Here is a 23,102-nt window from a genome sequence, read left to right on the forward strand (position 1 = left end):
TTGCCAAGGACCAAATTGATTGATTTTCAGAAAATTGCCAAGGACCAAATTTATTGATTTTCAGAAAATTGCAAAATTCACAACGGCTCTTTCTCCTCTTCAAGCTCTATGTACAATGATGATGTGAGAGAGCTTCAATGTTGGCGTCCTAGAATTTGTATTGTAAGAAAAGCCAACACTGTCAATAACCCAGGAAGACCTTTCTATGTCTTCCCTCTGCCAAAGGTTTGTTTAACAATGGTTATGCGATGTGTGAATGGTTTGTTAAAATAGTACTGATTTTGTCTTTTAATTGTGTAGGATGATGGTGAAAATTATAATTTTTGTTTGATTGAATTGTTTAAAATGTTATTGTATTGTGTCAAGTCTCTGTAATGTTGTAATGAAAAGAGGTTTTCAATTGTAACTAGAGAGATATTTTTTTATTCAATAATATTTTAGAGAGTTTTTTCAATTTCTAGTGAATTCGAGAACCCTTTTTTCACAGATTTGTCTATTGCAATCTTGTCTGTTTTTTTAATATAGGTTTAACGCTTGCTATCCTTCGCTTCCGACTATGTCAAAACTAATTGATTAGTGACAAAAAGTTTTCTCATGTGTGAATTGTAGTTTCGAACAACACTCTTTAATGGTTCATTTGTAGAAAATAAGGTAAAAACAATGAGCAAAGAAATGGTGACTTTTTATATCAAAGAAAAATGTATTAAAGATTTATATTAAAAAATATATAATTGTTTTTGAACAAAAATAAAATGTTAAGAAAAAAGGACCCTTCTTGTCAAAAAAGAAAAAAGGACACTTGTTAAAAAATAAAAGGGGAAGGGATAGTATGGTAATTTTGCACAGATGCGAGACCCAAGCCCATACCCAAACTAAACCCTACCTAAGTATTATAAATACTAGACAATCGACCCGTGCGTCGCACGGGTCCGACCAGTTAAAACATACGCAAATAAGTTACACATCATATAATACGTTTATATGAATAGGTCCATGTTTACGGTTTAAACAACTTGCAAAGTGATATACCATATTAGAAGATTGTTATAAAATGACTCAAGAATTTTCACACAAAAATATTCTCAAAGAAGTTTCTTTAAAAGAAGTTTTTCTCAACTAAAGGTTCTCTAGAGTGTATATCAAACAAAAATATTCTCCAAAATGTTTCACACGAAGACAAATATCGACAATCATGTTACTATTGCATATACAGATACACATGCGCATGGTAATAGATAGCATCAAATGAAGATTGGAAGTTGCCATACACTAAAGCATCATTGCGGAATGCACATTGCACATTTATCAAGCCAACCCTTTATATATTATAGCTTAATCTTTTTGAGCCACACTCCATACTACAATCAAGACATATAACTTTAGTCACATTTAAATAAATGTGACTGTTAAATTACTGTGCAGAAATACTCATGTTAGCCTTATTGTATTTAATTTTGCAGTTAACAATAAGCTAAGTGTCTGGCTGCCACTATGTAGTCTAAACAATGCTAATATGTCAAAATGGCGCGAAAAAGAAGAGCTAAAAATTAACTTTATTTTTGTTTGGTTATACCCAAACAAACAGGCCCATAGTCATCGATATTGTAGCTGTAGTGTATGAATAGAACTAATCTGACTTAAGTTAACGAAAATATACTTTTCATTAGCATTTATAAACTCAAAATAATCAAACATGATAACTTTAACAATAGATATTCATTGTAGACAAAGTTATCTGTTTAAAGATAAGTTAACATTGTCAAACGCAAAAACAAACAAAAAGAATGCAATGCTTGCATGATAGTTCATAAAACTGATGAAAATAACAACGGTACTAAATATTAATTTGATTTCTATGAAAGCAATCACTCTAGTAATGTAATGTAAAGAAGTCCAATGTAGCCCCAAAGCAATTGATCCAATCTTTACCACTTTCCCGTGCACTATAGCTTTCTTGCATATAAGCATTTCCAATATCCTCCAAATTTGGTAGTCTTGTTCTCAGGATCAAACTCCAAAAGCATACTCAAAAAATGACCGGATCATCAATCAAATCTAAATCTTTGCAACCCTTGTGGATGATACAGTTAATCCATCATAAGTGAAAGTCTAATTTAAAAAGAAAAAAAAGTTCTGGTATAATAGCATGGATAAGTATAAACTAAAACTAACTTATAAGAAACACACTGTACAGGGAAAAAAAATCAATTATATTATAACTTAAATTTCATTACTTACCAAAAATCAAGAGCTAACAGCAGATGAATCCAACCATTTGACGACGGAATAATTAAAATTTGTGGGTCATAGTGGTAAGCAATTGATGCAGTAATACCAGAAAATCTAGGTTCAACATCATGTCCATAAACAATAATCACAAAAATTCTTGGGTGAACACATACCAATGTAATCCTCACCAAATTTCAAATTATAAGTGTTGTTAAGTTCATTCACGCCATGAGTTAAACATAATTTGTCATTCTTCTTATGAACCATGATCTCAAATTGATTGAGTGCAGCATCAATCAACATTATATACCGATATAACTCATAACCAATTTCCTTAATTAGCATAGGTCCTAAGTCTACAATAGGCTATAAAAAGCAATATATGACACATCTTAGCAGATTACATTGTAAAATGAATTTTTTTTTTACAAAAAATGATGCATAAAACGATAACAGAATTTCCTATAAAGCGGCCTAAAAAATTCAACTGCTTTATACCATTATTAACGTCATTCCAAATCCAATCAAATCCAGTTTCGACTAAAATACTTAGCAACAACCTAATAAAAAGTAGTAATATACTTATCAATAACGTCCATTTTACTCCAACCAATAAAAAATTCTGAAAGGGAACAGTACACAACATAATTGTCTATCGTTGTGGCTGATTTTAGATTTGAAAAAAAAAAAAAAAAAAAAACTGTACATAATCACTACGATATACTTTCAGAAATATAATCTTCTTCTGAACACCAAATATAAAAAACTCAATGTCACAATAACACAAAATGCCTTCGAGTTTTCCGTTTGAGACTCATATATCAAGATCTTATAGATATATTAGAGAAAGAAGCAAACAACAAAAAGATGAAACATATATACCTCTCAAACTATGACGGGCATGTGCAGTATCAGATCTTAATAAATTACACTCACGTTATATAGCGTCATATATCCAACCCAGCAACTACCTCTTTCTCTTCCTTCCCTTCAAGAATCTCACATGGCTTTTCAAGCCAACTATAATAGGCAACTAACTTATCAACATTTCTGTCCTTCATCCCTTCATCACCTTCCTCACATTCCTCCATCAATTGACTCTACATCTTGTGGTTGTTTCTTGTTCTCATGAATATTTGCCAAAGCTGAAACAAAAACCAAAACAACAACCATAAGTAACAAACAAAAACGTCGTAAAATGCAAAGCAAAACATTATGAGCAAGCACAAAAACAGGCCTCATCTCATAACTAAAGCTCAAAACTTTTCTATACATCACTTTTCATGGTCAAGGCATTGAAGGGGTTGTTCAGATTTCCATAAAAAAAAAAAAAAGAAACATAGGTTCAAGGACATGATATCTAAGAAGTTTGTCCTTCTAATACTCCAATCACATATTAGGTGATAAACTTATTACTTATATAACATTACCTCAACAACTTCTGTTCCACCATTTTGAATGCGATTTGTCAGGTATTCGGTTTCTTCTGCAGTGAAGCTACTGGGAGACTTAGCCTTTAAAAACCAAGTTTGAAGAAGGTTAAGTGACTTGTTTAAGGATGTCATCATTTTTAAGTAAGGAAGTATCAAGTATCCTTTACAAAACCTGTGATAAAAGAGGCAATATTGTGACTCCTGCATGACCTCCTACCACAGGAACATCAACTTCTCTTGGATCAACACCAAGTACCTCTGCCTGCAAGAGAAAAGGAAAGTACACCGCATTTACTCATATTATAGTAAGAAGGAAATTCAATTATGAGATAGAAGAGGAAAGCTATGCTTACCACAAAAGTATTATATACTTATGATTGTGTCATTTTCAATAATTATGTCAACTTATGATGGAGAAAAAAGAACTCATCCATAATTCAACTCAATACATATGAAGCAAAGCAGTTAACATGCTTAAAAGTTCAAAGCAAAATGAATCATTATAAAAATGGTGTTAAGCAAATGATGTTCAGAACCAAATGCAAATTACATTTCAGATTTCTCGTCAATTTAGGAAAGAATACGTCTTGATAAAATTTAGGAAAGAATATGTCTTGACAAAAAATCAGAAACATACAAATTTAGAAAGGAAACGTACATCCAATTTGTATAAATACTGAATCATATCTGAAATGAAACAGGGAGTCTTAAAATTAAAAATCTTCAATAGTTAAGTGTTATCACATTTGCATTGAGGAATTCAAGACATCACAAATCAAACCTACACAAAAGAAAGAAAGAAAGACAACACAATCATAAAGAGTCAACTAATGGTGTGATATTAAAATTCAGAACATTCATTAGAACCTTGAAACGTTCAGATTCATTAGAACATTCATTATCAATTTTGGACACTAAAGTTCAATACCTGTGCTCTTTTTCTCTTGATTCAAGTAACTATAACTGTGTGGACCTTCATTAGAACCTACAAATTAAAAAAAAAACAAAAAGTTCAGAACATTAAAAGGTAAGAATTAAAATAAAAAAACGTTCAGAAATTCATCCATAATTCAAGTAGAAGAACATAAACAAAGAAGTAGCATGATTGCAAGGTATTGAATTGAGACTGAAACACAGAGAAAGTAACGATTACAGAAACTAACAATGAAAAAAAGAAAAAAAAAACTATTCTAACAATGAAGAAAAAGTTGTAATTCACACAATCACATATCAAAATCAACTATAATTTACACAAAATTCACACCCTAATGTCAAATTCAAAATTAGCAAAATTTACACAAAATTGATAATCAAACCATTTTGGCTATACTGTAATTGATAATCAATGATAATTTACACAAAATCAATGAAAAACTATAATTCAAACCCTAATGTCAAATTCAAAATTAGCAAAATTCACACAATCAATATGAACATGAAACATGAATCGGTGGGAGAAAGTGAGTTACCGGTGACAATTACGAAGGTCATTTGTTGTTGCGGCGGCATTTGCGGAGTCGGCGAGATGTGCGTGGATCAGTGCGACAAATAAATTTTTCGGCGGCAATCTGTGTTCATAATGGAGAGAGAGCTATCAGAGTTTGGTAGATGGAAAAAAGAGATCGGAGATCGTGACCCATAAGGGAGGCTTGGAGGAGAAAGAGAGAAGAAGCAGTCATGGTTTTGGGAGAAAGTGTGTGAGAGAAAAGGGGGAGAGATGCAGAAGAATCGTAGATAGAGAGAGGAGGGTCTGAAAATGGGGTGACTTTCTCTGATTAAATAAAAAAATGGCCGTGTGAGGGGAGAGAGAGAACAAAAGGAAAGAAAATAAGTTTGTTTCGTTGAGATGGCTTTGCATGAAAAGTAGGGTGTTTTGTTAGGTTAATTGGGAAATAGGAGATTAGGTCCGATTTGTTTCAACAAAAAAATAGGATTAATAGGTTAAACATGACACAATCAAGCATTAGGGTTAAAACAGTAAAATTAATGCATTAGGGTTAGGTTAAAATTAGGGCAACAATAAACTTACTTGTTAACTTTAATATATAAGAAGATTTTAACCACATTAGCCTCTAAGAACTATCTATCTCAACTTTCTATCTTTCTTTCCCTCGTTCTTGTTTCCCTCTTTCTTTCTCTGTCTGAATAAGCATTGTGTGTCAAGATTCTTTCTTCTTCAAGATCATGGGTTACGGTACAATCCTTCTTTCGTTCTTGTTTTTTAATATATTTTTCCAATAAATTTTATTGAAAGTGAGTGATTGGGTTTTTGCCCTAGAGCTTAACCCTATTTTAATTTTGTTTATCTATGTTATCAGATAATTCATCATCAGTGATGTTGAATGAAACAAACATGAATAAGAATTGTGAACTGTCTGAAGAGAGAAAGAATGCTGGAACAAAACTCAACAACACACGGAAGAGAAAGATGCATGAAATCAAGAAATTAGATGAAAAAGAACGCAGACTCGGAATTTTCAACAAAGCAATAGAGCTATCTATTCTATGCCAATCAAAAACTGCAATCATCGTCAAATCGCCAAACAAGAACAAGTTCTATGCATGTGGCTACCCCTGTGACTCTGTCATTCAACGTTTTCTGACCGGACGTATGATGGTCGAGGATGGGAAAAAGAAGAAAGAAGACGACGACATCGCTAAAACCCTAAGGCTTCAATATGAAGCACTTCAAGAAAAACTTGAAGAAGAGGAGGATAATTTGAAATCTCTCAAAGTCACTGAGTCACAAAAGAGTGATTTTAATGTCCATGATTGGTGGAATAATTCTATTGATGATATGGATTTAGCATCTCTTGAAGACTTCAAAAATTCTTTGGACAGTTTCAAGAATAATTTACGTGCAGCAAGCCAAGCAGAGAAGTCCAATTTGCATCCAAATTTAAACATTGCTACTTAAGAGTACTTATGTTAATAATAGTGATATTTCAACTTATGTGTGACCTTTGGTTTTGTTAATTTGATGATTAAATTTTATTTTTGGTTTTTTTATATTTTATTTTTGATCCAGTTTCGTCTGTTTTTCAATTTATGTTTTGTTCTTCCCATGCGAAATTATTTATATATTGAGGTGTTTCTATATATTCAGGTGAATCAACTATTGATTTGTCCATACGCATGTTTTTTTGTGTTATTGTAATGAATGCTGGTACAAAGTATCGATCCTTATAAAAAAAAATGCTTTTTTTTTTCTTGCAAAATATTTAGGAGAAGTTTATTTAAACGGAAAAAAAAAAAAAAACTAAAACTAGATGACATCGATACGGAGGCTTTAATAGGATAAAGACTAAACACAAATTAACATATTGGATAGAACTAGTAGTGTGAATTGCAAAAAATGAAGTTTCATATATAACATACATACATTAGTAGTGTTTATATAGTGGGGGTGTACCTCTAAATGATACATAATTACGTGAATGAATTAAGCACTAAAGAGCAAAATATATATTTATATATTTTATTACTTAAAAATATTATTAAATAATTAATTTAATCATTAATAAAAAGTGTTTTCTTAGTTCCAATGTTTTGTTAAAATATTTTTGTATGAAATCTAAAATATTCTAAACTATTTTTGTATGCAATCTAATATATTTTGGTACTTATTTTAAAATATATATATATATATATATATATATATATATATTGGTATTTGATATGAAATATATTTTGGTACATAATATAATATATTTTTATCTCAATTTGATATATTTTGGCACTTAATTTAAGATATTTTTATATTAGATCTAGTATGTGAATTACTTCTTTCGAAAGTAATATTTGAATTACTTGTTCCCAAAATAATATGTGAGTTACTTGTTTCCAAAGTAACATGTGAGTTACTTGTTCCCAAAGTTTCGTTGTAAATTTTTCCTATAAATAGAGAGCTCGCATAATGCATTCAATCATATTACTATGTAAACACTAATTTTGAAGAGAAGTTTTTTTTGCTAAGATAAGGTAAGGAAAATGGCGCTCCATTATTTATTTTTTATATGTATCTACTTGTTGATAGCATGATATGATGATGTTTTGAACATTTTTAAGTATTTCTTATATGAACTTGATTTTTATGTGTAGTTATTATATGAACTTTATTTTGTATTGCTTTCTTGTGAGTGTAATTTATTTTTCATGCTTCAATTGTGGTCTTGCATATTTTGTATGTCGAAATTATTGTTGATGTAATCTGTGTCTCTAGATGGTGGTTAGAACAACCATTAATTTAGTTGGATACTCAGTGTAATTGATCTATTTTTATGGAGTTAATTAACCATGTATTACATGCATATATTCATCGTCGTGTGCTGCCCATAATTGGTTGGAACCCTAAGTCTTGAGTGCCCGTAATTGGTTGGGGTTTGTCGTTTTGTTTTGAGTGTTCATAATTGGTTGAGACTCGTTGTTTTCTTACCCTCGAGAGTATGTGGTGTCTGTAATTGGTTGGAGTTAGGGCTGACAATGAAATGAGACAAATCAAAAATAGTCCCGAACTCTACTCGACAATTAACTGGTGGAACTTGCTTCATGAACCAAATGAGATAAACTTGAACTAAAAATAAGTTTGTTAATTAAATGAGCTGAACTTGAACTATACTATATAAAATTCGACTCGTTTGGTTCATGAGTCGATTGGATTATAGGTATATGTATATAAAATAAACGAAAAGAACAATTCAGTAGCTTAGAATAATTTGCTCAAAAAAAAAAAAAACAGCAGATAATACAGTAGGAACAGGAATAACTTTCTTCCAAAGGAAAAAAACCTGCAAATAACCGAACAAATGCAACAACATATTACCCAATCAGTTCCTCTAAAAAAAATACGTAGGGTGGTTAAATACACGTGAATTGCGATGATGCTTTTGCATAGCTCAATGCTACACGTGAATTGTTTTGATTTTGACCCTTGACGTCCAGATGAATAAAATGTAGGGTGGTTAAATCCAATGGCGAAGCTAGCAATATTTCTATGAGGTGGTTACATATAAAAAAAAATTAAACTGATCTAACTAGACAGACAAAAAAATACTCACAATAAGTATTACTTATATAAAATATTCTCATAAAATATACGTACTTGATTAAACAATAATGGATTATACCAAAAATGCAGCAATAACAAATTGTATCAAAAAAGTCACGGTAGAATAGCGGATTGTACAAAAAAAAACTATAACAAAAGAAATAAAAACTAATAGTAACTATTTATGAAAATTGAACTCGAAGACCCTTCAAAAACTCAAATTCATCCATAGTTGCATCTTAGCTAAAATGACTTGAAATGTCCTTTTCAATGTAAATAACCATACTATTTGCAAGAAAAACATTTTATATTATTTGTAATCTTCTGTGTTGGTGAAAACTGGAAAGTTAAAAAAGTGTGTATCCACTTATCCTTGTTTTATTAATTGTGTGGTGGGGTGTGGGTCTACTATTATCTTGTTTAATTTGTTAAATAAACCAAAGATTATTATTATTTATCATTTAACTGTTTTAAGTGTTATTCCTCTGGTTCCTATACAACAAAATCAAATAATTCGAAATACGACCGAAAACTAAATAAGGATGAAAAAAGATTATTCCACTTAAAATAAAACTTGGGGTACATGAATGTATATTATTAAGGGTAAGTAAATATAAATATATACCTATTCACTCAAAAAAAAAAAATTGGTACCCATGGCTACCCCTCCCCTATGTAAGCATCCACCCCTGGTCAAATACAATTTTCATAAGAATATTGGTCCAATTTTTTAAATTTTAGGGTTTGCACACTGGATCTTTCTTTAGATTTGAACAAATGTGTTAAACCTAACGAGCTGAACTGAGTTGCTCGTGAACTTTAAATGAGTCAAACTCGAGCTAAAAGAAAAGGTTTGTTTCAAATTTGACACAAATCATTTCATATTTAGTCTAGCCAACCTCAGACGGGTTCGATTCAACTCGACTCATTTCCAGTATTAGTTGGAGCTACGGTGGGGGGTGTTCATAATTGGTTAAAGCCCACAAATATCTACGAAAAATTTATGTTGCCCTAAAAGGGATGTGATATCTGAATCATTTGCATTGACATAAAGGTCAATCATTAGGGGGTCAGGTATTTTTTTTTTTTTGGTTTAAATGTGTCATTGGTCCCTGCACTTTCATCAGATTTTGGCATTGGTCCCTACACTTTTTTTTGTTTGGCATTGGTTCCTGTACTTTGTAAAAATATTGGTATTGGTCCTTCTGTTAACTTTCTGTTAAAAAAAACACAAAACTAACGAAGTGCCACGTGGCCCAATCATTTCACACCATGTGGCACCAATATCAATATTTTTACAAAGTGCAGGGACCAATACCAATATTTTTACAAAGTGCAGGGACTAATACTAATAGTTTTGTGTTTTTTTTTAACAAAAAGTTAACAGAGGAACCAATACCAGTATTTTTACAAAGTGCAGGGACCAATTCCAAACAAAAAAAAGTGTAGGGACCAATGACAAAATCTGATGAAAGTACAGGGGCTAAAGACATGTTTAAGCCTTTTTTTTTTTGTTGAAAGTGTCTTTTGGGTGTTGGCATTTGGTGTACTTCATTCTAATATTTGTGTTAGTTGCATGTCGCGTTGTTATATTTAGTAGACTTGAAATACATTATACACACACACATTATAATTAGTTGTATATTTTGTTGTTGTTTGGAGTTGACTCTTTTCAGTATTTTGGAATCAAATAATGATCACGACTTACGGTTGAAGACTCCGAGATATGTGAACCTTTGGTGCGTCTTGGCATGAGTTCTCACAAGCATCTAAAGTTATGACGAGTTAGGGTGTGTTCTTGGATAATGAAAAGGATAAGATCCTTATTTTTAGGAATTTTATATTTCGATGTAAAACAACTCTGATTTATAATTTTAATTTTTTTTTTTGTTACATTTATAATTTTAAATTTATTCAGTACTTATTTATTCATTTGTTTTAAAACCTTTGATTATTTAATCACTTTTATTATTTATAAGAAAAAAAAATTATTAGTTTTTTTTCACTAAGAATTTCATAAGTTCATGTCTCAAATATTGGGTGTTACAGTACTATAGCCACTCTGCTATTGTATTGTGACCAATCTAAATTTTAACATCACAAACTGATTTTGTAAGGATGAGTTAGACCCTAATTTCCCCAATTTCAACATGGAATTGAGATAAATTATTCACTTGGAAATGTTATGGTAATTCAACCACCATTCTAACCTCTAACTTCTCCAAGAATCGAAGAATAATATATTTTTGAAGATCATTCTTAATATTCGAAAGGACATTATACCTCTAAAGGTACTGTGATCTTAAAGATACTCTTTATTTTGAAGAGACTATACACTTAAGACCAGTCTTTCTAGGGTATGTTCCATTGTTTTGTAATGCTTTCAGTTGCCATATGCAACTGAACCTTGTTGATTAGGGATCTACGATGAACCTCTTCTTATTAGTTTGATAGTATTAATAATGTTTTTCATTTAGTTTATATTTCGATTGTCAGATTTAATTTTAAATATGCCTAGTCTCTAATGCTTTTTCAACTGAGAATCAGTAATCTTGAAAATTGATCCATAGATGGATAATAGGATTGACATCCCTTGTTTCTGTACGATCCTAAAAGAAGTAAAATTTCTTTTCTAAATTAAATTATTTTTATGGAATCCAAGTATGAATCTAGGGTTTTTAAAACATATTTAAGGGAACCCCACAATTATAACTTGCTGAATTGCAAGGATATTAAAATTAACTTCCACACATACATCATAAAGTTTTAAACTCTATCTTCTTAAATCAAATAGGTGGAACATGAACGGATGATTTACTGAGTTAAATTCAACAAAGACGAATGGGGGATTCAAGAATTTCCTAATCGTTGTTACACATCTGAATCAAACCAACCTATTTTCATATCGGGCAGAGCAATATAACCCTGCAACCTTTTTCATATCTTTACTTTTATTTACTTTCACTTATGTTCCGGTAATTACCGAGTTGAACGACAACCTCCGGAGAGACGATAAACTTACAACTTTATTACTTGTTACGATTTGGTGTGTTTGTCAATATTTAAACATTATGTCCATCATAAACAAATTGGGTCCTTTAAAAGTCTCTCATTTTGCGTGGAGGCTCGTGTCCAATTGGATCCTGATTAAGAATAATCTGACTAGCCACATGGTTTTTGAATTTCGCATACTTTTTTAGTATTCTGGAGTAACAAAGACTATGACTAGTAAAATTTATTAGATGATACCATTAAAATACTTCTTTAATTAACGGAGTCAAAAAAATTTAAAATTTAATTAATCAGTACCATAATAAATGTTTAGTTTACATACCTCCACTTATGTGTGTGAGTTTATAATGGCTTTGCCATTTCGTTTATCTACCAAAAAAATAAAAATAAAAAAAATAACAGTTACATCGTAAAAGTTTTAGTTTATAACTTCTGATCAAAATAAATAAAATTCTAGTTTATAACTGCCCCAAATTAAACATCTAGATCAACACATTCGGTACAAGTCTATTGGAATAATTTTTTTCATATAATGTCGTAAAAAGTTACATAAAAATCTTTGCCCGTGGTACATAAAACTTATAATGTGTGTCTCTCTCTCAATATATATATATATAGTCAAGTTCTCTTACACTTTCAATGGTTTTCACTATAATCACAACTGATTACCAATGCTCAAGGAAACAACCAAGAGACTTTCTATGTTCAAGCACATAAGCAAGAGACTTTAAAATGCTCGATCACAAATGAAAGAGTTTTTTTACACATGATATACAATTAATAGTGTAAACAATTACAAAACAGAACAAACTCTAATTAAAGACTTAGAATTTCTAACTCTGGTCTCTTACAATTCAATGGCATGTCAATCATAGCCTTCTCATTATACTTTGTTTACCTAAGACATTCATCGCTATGAAGTATATTGTCACATAAAGTATTTTTAACGTGCATAAGATCAAAATCATGTCTCAAACAATTTGTTTTTCCAATAAGGGAGGTTCCAAAAATACTTTTTTTTGGTCCAATTGTGTTGTTGCTCATATCTTTTGTACTCCCTCCGTTCCTTTTTAATTGTCACTTTTTGAGAAATTTTTTGTTCCTATTTAACTGTCACTTTCAAATTCAATGCAACATTAAATGTTGTTTTACCAATATTGTCCATAGTTATTTATTGCGGAGAGAGAAATATATGAAATGAGATATTAAATGAATAAGGTCATTATAGTAAAAATATAGCTTATTGCATCAAAAGTAATATCAATTGTTGATTATCTTTGTTTGTGTAAAATGTCAAAATGTGACAATTAAAAAGTAACGGAGGTAGTATATGATTCTTTTGCCAATATATGGGAATTTCAAAAGTCATATCTGATTCATTAGACGATCAGAAGTCACTTAAATATGAAAGTGGAACAACTATTGCCTTGAGTGCTTCTTGTGCTAATCGGGATAGACTTCCAGATTGCTCATTCAGTTTTGTTGATTTCTTGATTAAAGGACCCAAATCTGTACCACACATGAAACAAAACTCGAATGCTTTTTAGTAGAGCTTTCTAAGAAGGATGAGTAGTATTCTATTTTAGATTTTTATAAGATGAGAAAAATAAAAACAAAAATAAAAAGGAATAAAAAACTAAAATATAAAACTAAATAAGATAAACAGAAAACAAACCTAATAGAAAATAGAAAGATAAACCCAATCTACAAAGATAAAAACAAATAAACCTAAAAAAATTAAAGCAAGTTTCCTTATTGAATTTCAACAATCCTCAACAGAATGTCAAAATCTTGATGACAAATATTAACAATCCTCAATGTTGTCATGTGATGCAGAAAGACCTTGAATTGCTTCGTCGTGGGTTGACTTTGAAGAACAATGAATCAGTCGAACCTTTTACTCTTTATCTGACGAAGAAGAATAAACAGCTCAACAAAGTTGATTCCTGCAAGACTCGATGTAAACCCAAGGGGGTTCAGAAACACCTTTCTCCTTTATGGCCATTTTTCTTCTCTGCTTTTTCTTAGTTTTACTTGCTTTTCTCTTTTTTAGGGTTTGAGTTTGGCTCCGGAATATTTTTTTCTTTTATTAATATAAACTATTAGTAGATGGAAGAGGATAGAAGTTCTTTGGGGATGTCAACTTACTTGAGATGTCTAAGTCTTTCTTTGATGTTTTTTTTTTCTTCGTGGTGGCCGGGGTTCGAACCCCAGACCTTGCATATTATTATGCATGGTTCATACCAACTGAGTTAAACTCATGAGGACCTTTCTTTGATGTTTTACTTCACTTAGTTTATCAAAAAAATAAAACATTTCTTAAATTTTTTTGAGGGGAAAAAACATTTCTCAATTATTAAATACAAAATTTTTATTATAATGTGTAACACACTTTTTTTTTTACAAAAGTAAAACGATATTCATGCATTCAAATTGATATAATATATCAGATACAATAACATGATCAAGATCGCTAAAAAAGAAAAATGATAAATCTGCAAACAAACTCACAGCATCCAAGTTAATAATAGCATACAAAGGCAAAATACCTACAAATAATATGATAAAATCAAAATCATCAAAATATTCATGCTTCCAGATCGGCAATTTTGACGCCCAAATCATTTATTGAATTTATGATTGATTAAAGCTGATCTTTCAATAAGAACTAAACAAACATCGCAACAAGACACAAAACCAATTCTGCACTCAGACAACGAAATTACAAGAAAATACAAAATAAAACACTTGATATATGTGAAAATCACTTATTTACATTGAAAGAAATGAAAAAAAAATGCAAAGGTGTGATTCTAGATAAAAATAAAAAATAAAAAAAGACCTAAAATTACCCCTCCTCGATACATATTCTTACCTTCATACAAAAACATTTTAGTCATATTTAGCATCGCACAATTTCATACATAATATTTTATTTCACCACCCTTAAAAAAAGGTTATTTGAAAAATTGATTATTCATTCAATTCAAAATTATAATTTTTTATACGACCTTTTTTGTCTTCAAAAAACAGTTTTGACGCAAGATATTGCATTTAAAATTGGGATCTCATTTTTTAAAATCAACTAGACTTTCCACCCGTGCTGCCGCACGGGTCATATACATTGTAGATGTAGTAGACAAAAACAAATCTCAATGCATATTAAAGAGAATGAAATATGTGGTCCCAAATATATGCAGATGTTGGAATTCGAACCTCAGACACCACGCTTATTCACCTTAAAAATATTAATTTTTATCAATTGTGTGTTACTTCATTCTTTTGTTAAAATTATATGTCAATGTTAAATTATTGGTATGTTACTTCATCTTTTTTTATTTTATTTTTGACAATATGTTACTTCATTCTTTTGTTAAAATTATATGTTAATGTTATATTATGTACCTAAAAATAGCTCATTCTTAACCTCAACATGTAAAATGTTTTATTTAAATAATTTTCCTTTTATCGAATATTTGACCTTTACTGTAAATGGATACTCTTTAACTGTTTGTTGAAATGTTTTTTCCACCTGTTTATATAGATTAGGGTTAAAATTAGGGCTTACGGGTTAACTTTAATTTATAAGAAGATTAGGTGTGAGCATTAGGGTTGTTCATGAAAATAGGAGATTAGGTGTGAGCATTAGGGTTAAAACAGTAAAATTATGCAATAGAGTTTAGGATAAAATTAGGGCTTATATGTTAACTTTAATATATAAGAAGATGTAAAATGTTTTATTTAAATAATTTTCCTTTTATCGAATATTTGGCCTTTACCGTAAATGATACTCTTTAACTGTTTGTTGAAATGTTTCTTCCACCTGTTTATATAGATTAGGGTTAAAATTAGGGCTTACGGGTTAACTTTAATATATAAGAAGATAAGAAGATTAGGTGTGAGCATTCGGGTTGTTCATGAAAATAGGAGATTAGGTGTGAGCATTAGGGTTAAAACAGTAAAATTATGCAATATGGTTTAGGTTAAAATTAGGGCTTACATGTTAACTTTAATATATAAGAAGATACGTGTGAGCATTAGGGTTGTTCATGAAAATAGGAGATTAGGTGTAAGCATTAGGGTTAAAACAGTAAAATTATGCAATAGGGTAGTAAAATTATGCAATAGGGTTTAGGTTAAAATTAGGGCTTACATGTTAACTTTAATATATAAGATGATTATGGCACTAATTAAGTAAAATATCTAAAATATTTACTAAAAACTACTATAAAAAATAAAAAATAATAATTTTTCTTCAAAAAAAATTAAATATTTTTTTTCAATTAATGATGTTCCTTTTTAATTTATTTTATATATTGGGATACTAGGGGTGATCAATATGAGAAAAATTCAATGCTCAACTTAAATACATTCATTCTAACCGGCCCTAGTTTATTAGTGAGAGAAACTCCAACTTATCTCTAAGTTATCTTTCTCTTCCACTCATCAAAGAGGATGATTTTAGGTTATCTTTTGACCTAGAATCACCCTCCTGCATCTTTTTTCGCATTTCTTTCGATCTACATAAGTGATTTCCACATATATTAAGTTTTTTTTTATCTTCTTTTGTGATTTCGTCGTCCAAGTGCAACATTGTGTTGTTCGTCGTATTGTGTCGTGTTGTTTGATTTTGTGTCTTGTTGTGATGTTCGTTTGATTCTTATTGAAAGACCAACTTCAGTTAATCACAAATTTAATCAATTTCTGGTGATTTAGATTTATCATATTATTTGTAGACATTTTACCGTTGTATGCTATTAACTTGAGTGTTGTGAATTTGTTCGCATATTCTTCATTTACGTTTTTTGCAATGTTGATCATGTTATTATATCTTATATATTCTATCAATTTTAATGAATGGATATCATTTTCCTTTTATAAAAAAAAAAAAAAAAAAAAAAAAAACTTAAAAGCATTCATTTAGTTTTTTGTTTGCCTTAAAAAATATTAATAAACAAACAATGAATTAATTCAAATAGTAAGAGACTTAAGTCATTTAATCATTAAATTCAAAACTCATCAAGGTAACTCAACTCAATCAATAATCTTTTATATACAACAATTAAATACAAGCAATTACACACATTAATCTATCTCGACAATTGATTTGAGATCATTCACTCACGTTACACCATCACAAATTCATTATTGACTCATCTCCACCGTCGATTTCAGATCCGACGATCAAAACAAGTAAGTGCATGAAGTAGTTAGTGTATTAAATCCAAATCCTAAAAGTGAGTACCACCATTTATGCCTCAATGTTCCATATTCAACAATCCACCAACCTAAAAGACTTTACCTACCATCAAACTATCACCTTTCATTTTTTTCTTAATCCCTAAAATACCCTTAAAATCAACGGCTCACAATGATTCATAAATTAATCCTCCAACACTTTACAAAGCATCGAACTTTCAATGAGCTTGACCATTTTGTCAACAATGATGACTACTACATAACATAATCTATGAACAATAGGGAACACAAATTATATTCATATATTCATAGAATACCCTTTTTCAATTTCTCTTTTATTTTTATTCATTCATGGAACACAAATCATCATCATCGGGAAAACCAAAAGCTGCTGAATTGGATGCACCCCTTCATACAATTGGATTTGAATTTGAAGATTTGTCAGCACAAAAAGTTTCTGGCAATCTTCATCTTACCCAAAAGTGTTGCCAGGTCAACCCTAGTTTTTGCTTCTTATAACAATTATTTGACTATTTCTATGGTTTCTTATTGTTCTATTATAATGTTTCATACATTTTTTTTTTATTTCAATTTTCCTATCTATGTATATGAACAAGAAAGGATGATTAATTATATGATTGATTTTTAATTTTATATGGTTTTTGATGTGAATGTTGCAGCCATTTAAGGTGCTTCATGGAGGTGTATCAGCAATGATATCAGAATCTCTAGCAAGTATTGGAGCACATATTGCTTGTGGATATAAAAGAGTTGCTGGAATTCAACTTAGCATCAATCATTTGAAAGCAGCAGTCATTGGTGACTTTATCCATGCTGAAGCTACCCCTTTAATTGTTGGTAAATCCATTCAGGTGTTCATCTTAATCTCTTATTATATTATCACTAATTATATAATTAAATTTGCAGCTTAAAGCTATATGAATTTTCAATGAAAAAACAAATTATTATATTTTCATTTGCATTGTTAATTTAATCATCCTATATGTCTTCAGATGGTTAGTTTTGTTACAGAATGTGTCTTCCTTTGGTTAAAATAGTTTGGTCTATGAAGTTACAAATGAAAGTACATGGTGACACTTCTTTTTGTTGTATTTGGGTTCAAACTTCAGACCTTACATGTATACGGTGTGACAATACACGGTGACACCGTCTCATAGTTAGATATATTGTTTACTCCAAAATGTTGTGTTGATTCTTTTTACTTAGACTTGTTTTTTCTTTACTGTTTTTCTCTTTAAATTATCCTCCACATTTTACTCGATTGTTGACGTTTATCATTGGTGTCGGATTTCTTTGGGTGGATAAGGTCTTATCTCAAAATTATCGGTTTTGTTGGCTTTTGCTTTTTACGTCATTTTCCCTTTGTTTTTTGTGGAGTTTGATCATTTATTCCTTTCTTCACAAACCGTTCAATGCAAGTAGGAAATTTAATAACGGATAATAGTTGTTTTAATAAGAATGTTAATGGTTTAGTCAAAAAAAAAAAGAAGTAATTAATGGATTAAATATTTTGGTCTATGCACTTTTATCTAATTTTGGTATTGGTTCATGCGCTTTTTTTTCTTTGGCGTTGGTACTTGCAGTTTGTAAAACTTTTGATTTTAGTCATTTTGTTAAGTCTAAGTTAAAAAAAACCTAACAGTGTGCCACATTGATCAATCATGACACGCCACATGGCACACTAAAAGACAAAATTTAATAATTGAAATAAATAAATTAAAATAATTAATTTTGTCTTCATATGAGATCATACACTAAAGCTGCTCTTATCTGACACCGTGCTTCTTAAAAATTCAATCAACCTTCGACCTATAATCGAGTACAAATTAATAGCTCTGTGCATCTGTGTTGACCACAAATGTTGTTTCTGACATATTCGTGCAAACACTTCACATACCCTTCAACTTGCATTTTATACTGTTTTCATTGATTATTTTTTGGAGTTTTTTTATCCATTCAAATAAAAATATTACAATAATAAATGAAATTTAGTTTATACTTTGTGCATTATTATATTTTACAGCCAATTTGTGACTTTTTATAATACCAAAACAATATTAGCCACCATAAAAACTATGTTATTGTTGAGTCTCTTATGTAAGTAAAGAGCATACTATAACAACTTTCTCTGTATCAGGTGTGGGATGTAAGACTCTGGAAGATTGATCCTTCAAACTCACAAAACAGAACGTTGATAGCAACTTCTAGAGTAACTCTTAAAAGCAACATGCCTGTTCCAGATAACGCAAAAGATGCTGGCGATAAGCTAAAGAAGCACGCAAAACTGTAAATGTTCATATAATCAGATTTTAAGTGAAATTCAATACTGCTTGAATGGAATTACAAATAATCAAAGGAGCCATATCTATTTACAGATCATGATTCAAGATGTACATTATAATAATAGACTTTGTAGCTTTTTTTGGGGTACTATGGAGACAATAAGATTTAAACCTAGGACCTCATGCATGCTTGATACCAAGATTTCAAATTGCAGACCGCATCTCATGATGCGGCTGCAATATTGCGGTTGCAGCAATGTTTGCAACCGCATCGAGCTGCGATTGTAGTGTGATTGGTACTCACAGAAAACTACATCCAAACACCACCATGGGTTAACAAGAACTATTTTTCTATCTTTCTTTCTCTTTACATCATTGATTGAGAGTGTTTTAAAGGGTTTAAGATATTTTTAAGTCATTGAGAATTGATATATATGTGTATATATAAAATGAGATTTTATAGAGGAAATAGAAAATATTTGAATAATATAAGATAAGTGATAAATTATAATGGTTGACGACGCTAATAAAAAATAAATGCATGCCACACCAGTAGCAATGTCTGTGATTGTAGTAGCCGCATTTGCAACCAAAATTTAAAACCCTGTTTGATATTAGCTACACAAACTCCTCACCCTAGACAAATCCTTGGGGCTTGATGGACTTGATAGCTTATGTGAATTTATAATAGGGAAAATTACACTCGCCTTCCCTGATGTCTATTAATATGACACATACACCCTTTCTAGTTTTAAAAGTTAAAACTTACACTAATCTCCCTTAAGTTTTTATCAAATATACAAACACACCCCTTTTTGGTTAACACTGTCAATTTTCCGTTAGTTTTTGTTTTTGTAATCCATCATTGTTGAATCCACCATTTTCACTCAAACAATATAATCCTTAAAGAAGAGAGGTGCGTAGAAAGCTACACCATATTGCTGAAGCAACTCCCATTGAATTTGCCATTTCCTTCTTTTCACCAAGATATTTCAGCATCTCCCTGAATTACTTCGATATCATTACACAATAGTACCTATTCAAAATTTTAGCTTAAGTGCTTAACACATTAACACCTATCAGTGTGCAGAGCAAGAATCATGGTGAAACAAAATCCATTTTCTAGTAGGTTCCAAATGAAAAAACTTGGAAACCGGGATGAAAAGATTGGATATGTGGTAAGGGAAATTTGAGGTTTGGGCTGGACATCATAGAAAAAAAACAGATATTTTAAAGTATGAATACTTATTGTACAGAAAGCTGTCACAGGTTCTTAGCATTGTTTCTTTGAAAAGACACGAGGGTTTTTAGTGTTTTGTTAAAATGGTAGTTTCATTTTTCTTGCTAACGGCAGCTTAACTCACGTCAAGGAAGGGGAGGTAACTGGTAAGTGTTAAGTTAAAATATAGAAGGGATGTGAGTAACATTTTAAATGACCTCATGGGATGTCAATGTAATTATCTCTTTATAATATAGTTAATTAAACAAAAAAATTTTAATAAGTCAAAATGGAATATATTAACACCAAAATGGAATATATAAACATGAAAATTAACATATATACTACAATATCTAATACTCCTAGAATGGTCCACACCAAACATGTTAGGTGCACCCAATCATTGCCAATAATATACTGATTATCAGGATCAATATATAGCTTCAAAGCTTAAAAGCGCCAAAGGGTTATTGTGATATGATCATACTTCAGTATACAGCTTGTAAATTACATGCAAATCAAAAGGGCATACAGTTTTACACCCATTAAGCAATTTTAATTCACCAAAGAAGCATAATTTCCTAAACAAAAATGCTCACAAAGTACACACCTAGGCATCGTTTGCAATGTTAGGACGATGGTTTCTTCTTGCGAAAGGATCTCGATCTCATAGTGCTTCTATCCTTATTTCCAATGCCAACACCAGGAATTATATGCCTAAAATATTTTTACAACAACATAATCAGAAATAGACTAACATCTTAACAAAAATGGCCAAAGCTAGTGGCAACCTGAATCTACAAAGCACAGACACAAGACACAACACTGACACATAGAATCGGTTAATAATTTTTAAAAATATATATAATTGATTGTAACAACATGGTTTCGTGTTCAGACTAGTCACTGACACGCCATCAATATAAAATGTCGGTGATAAATAAACCGTGATCGAATTATGTGTTACCTGAGACTGTTTAATTGCTGTGACAAATCACTAAGCTCCAAACTAGAAAGTTTGAGAGAAGATAAAGTTCCAGGTACCTCTTCCGAAACAACCTTAGACAATTTCTTCACTGAATTTCCTAATCTTCCAAAAGCCTTTGCAACAAACATAGATAACAATTAGTTGAAGATTATATTAATCATTCTACAAATTGCAACACAAAAAACCTACAATTAAGGTTGGAATGGAAATTAAAGCCACGGAGAATAATGCACCAAAAACCTGCAAAATAAAAAAAAAGAAGTGTGAAAAGAAATTAAAATTCACTACCAAGAAATAAAAATTTGTTAAAGATGAAATTTGTGTTTTACCATGGAGAAAACGAATACGTGAGAGAGAAGCCCCAATTCAGGGGTGGGGCGAAACACTGCATTTCCGGGCGGCGAAATGGGTGATGTGGTTGTGAATTGCGACAGCGAAGGCGGCGAATTGGGTGTCAGGTGGATTGAGATTGACTGCGGCGGGGAGGTGGCTGATGCTGTGACTCGAATGGAGCATAGGGTGCGTGAAGATGAAGGGGGGGTGTATTTTGGTGGGAGTAGTAATTGTAGTTGCATTCGAAGTAACATTGATTCTAAGTTTATGATTTTGGCAAAATTCAGGTACTTGCAATTGAGAGGGAATATCACTTGCAATCGGCACTTGGGGGACGATTTTCTGGTAATTGGTTGTAGTACTTTTCTTGGATAGACCGACCGTTTATTCCCAATTTGAAAGTAATTAATATTTATAGGCTTAAATATGTTTTTGGTCCCTGCAAATATAACTCATTTGGGTTTTGGTCCTGGTAAAATTATTTTTTGAAATCCATCCCTGCAAATTTTTTTGTTTTAAAAATAGTCGCTAGACTCACTTTCTTGCTTATTTGGCAAGTTTTTGCTTAGATGTCACATGTTGACTGTATCATTTTGTACAAGTGGATTTTAATTTAAGTTAAATATATATAAAATAAATCAATAAATCTATAAATATTTTGTTTTTTATTAATTTCCTCTTCTTCTTTTTTTTTATATTAATTTCCTCTTCTTGTTTTGCTGCATTTATCTCAACTTCTTCTTCTTCCCCTTCCATGGCATCAACATCCACAACAACACAACAACAATTCTTCCATTCTCAAATCAACCCATTATTCATACACTCACTATTACAAAGATCCCAAATCAAATTCATCAAAATACATCCTCATTGTTCTCAGTTGCTACCCTCCTTCCATCAATTGCTTCTCCATCTTCAAAACCTGCAGATCTACTATCACTGTTTCTGGGTAATTTTTTCAGGTTCGAGTTGAGTATTTGAAGGTGGTGGTGGCTTCATATTCAGAGAGAAGAAGCGCCACTATAGCCTCTGTTACCGAACAGAGGCTATAGTGGCAGCGGCGGTGTTACGACAGCATGGTGAAACAAGGGGTGATGAACCCAAACCTCTTTTTATTGTCGAACCATTTAACCGTCCAGTTAATTTTGACCTGCTAATGATTCTCACACAAACCCTTAAATGCAAGGCAGCAACCAATTCACTCTACCTCTCTTCTAAGGCCAAATTTCAAGATAAAATTTTTGTGAGAGAATGATTCTGACATTGTTTTGGATCAATTTTTCGTGTTGAATTTTTGGGTTTTAGTGATTGAATTCATTGTTGAAGAATGGGGTTGGAT

The 23,102-nt window shown here is 31.0% G+C and overlaps 4 protein-coding genes across 5 annotated transcripts; 2 read left to right on the forward strand and 2 right to left on the reverse strand.

The window, feature by feature from the left end:
- Window positions 1–2,884: 2,884 nt before the first annotated feature.
- LOC11443297 (malate dehydrogenase 2, peroxisomal) lies at window positions 2,885–5,449 on the reverse strand. The gene is made up of 6 exons (XM_024777530.2): window positions 5,132–5,449; window positions 4,591–4,647; window positions 4,321–4,349; window positions 3,835–3,924; window positions 3,660–3,743; window positions 2,885–3,374 (listed from the first exon to the last, which is right to left on the reverse strand). Exons 1-6 carry the CDS (start codon window positions 5,169–5,171, stop codon window positions 3,330–3,332), a joined length of 345 nt encoding a protein of 114 aa, XP_024633298.1. The 5' UTR covers window positions 5,172–5,449; the 3' UTR covers window positions 2,885–3,329.
- Window positions 5,450–6,015: 566 nt separating this feature from the next.
- On the forward strand, window positions 6,016–6,579 carry LOC11443695 (agamous-like MADS-box protein AGL29). The gene has a single exon (XM_003595354.1). It carries the CDS (start codon window positions 6,016–6,018, stop codon window positions 6,577–6,579), a length of 564 nt encoding a protein of 187 aa, XP_003595402.1.
- A 10,565-nt stretch (window positions 6,580–17,144) lies between these two features.
- Window positions 17,145–19,398, forward strand: LOC11441252 (1,4-dihydroxy-2-naphthoyl-CoA thioesterase 1). The gene is made up of 3 exons (XM_003595357.4): window positions 17,145–17,412; window positions 17,601–17,792; window positions 19,079–19,398. Exons 1-3 carry the CDS (start codon window positions 17,272–17,274, stop codon window positions 19,229–19,231), a joined length of 486 nt encoding a protein of 161 aa, XP_003595405.1. The 5' UTR covers window positions 17,145–17,271; the 3' UTR covers window positions 19,232–19,398.
- Window positions 19,399–19,670: 272 nt separating this feature from the next.
- On the reverse strand, window positions 19,671–22,150 carry LOC11440286 (uncharacterized). Of its 2 annotated transcripts, XM_024775609.2 has the most exons (5): window positions 21,760–22,150; window positions 21,620–21,670; window positions 21,410–21,543; window positions 21,053–21,159; window positions 19,671–20,259 (listed from the first exon to the last, which is right to left on the reverse strand). In XM_024775609.2, exons 1-4 carry the CDS (start codon window positions 22,015–22,017, stop codon window positions 21,072–21,074), a joined length of 531 nt encoding a protein of 176 aa, XP_024631377.1. In that variant the 5' UTR covers window positions 22,018–22,150; the 3' UTR covers window positions 19,671–20,259; window positions 21,053–21,071. The 2 variants fall into 2 exon arrangements, with proteins under 2 accessions (XP_024631377.1, XP_003595406.1); XM_003595358.4 differs by lacking the exon at window positions 19,671–20,259 and having other exon boundaries at window positions 20,759–21,159.
- Window positions 22,151–23,102: the final 952 nt, after the last annotated feature.

The sequence above is a fragment of the Medicago truncatula genome, chromosome 2, assembly GCF_003473485.1.
Source record: "Medicago truncatula cultivar Jemalong A17 chromosome 2, MtrunA17r5.0-ANR, whole genome shotgun sequence".
Classification (NCBI taxonomy): Eukaryota; Viridiplantae; Streptophyta; class Magnoliopsida; order Fabales; family Fabaceae; genus Medicago; species Medicago truncatula.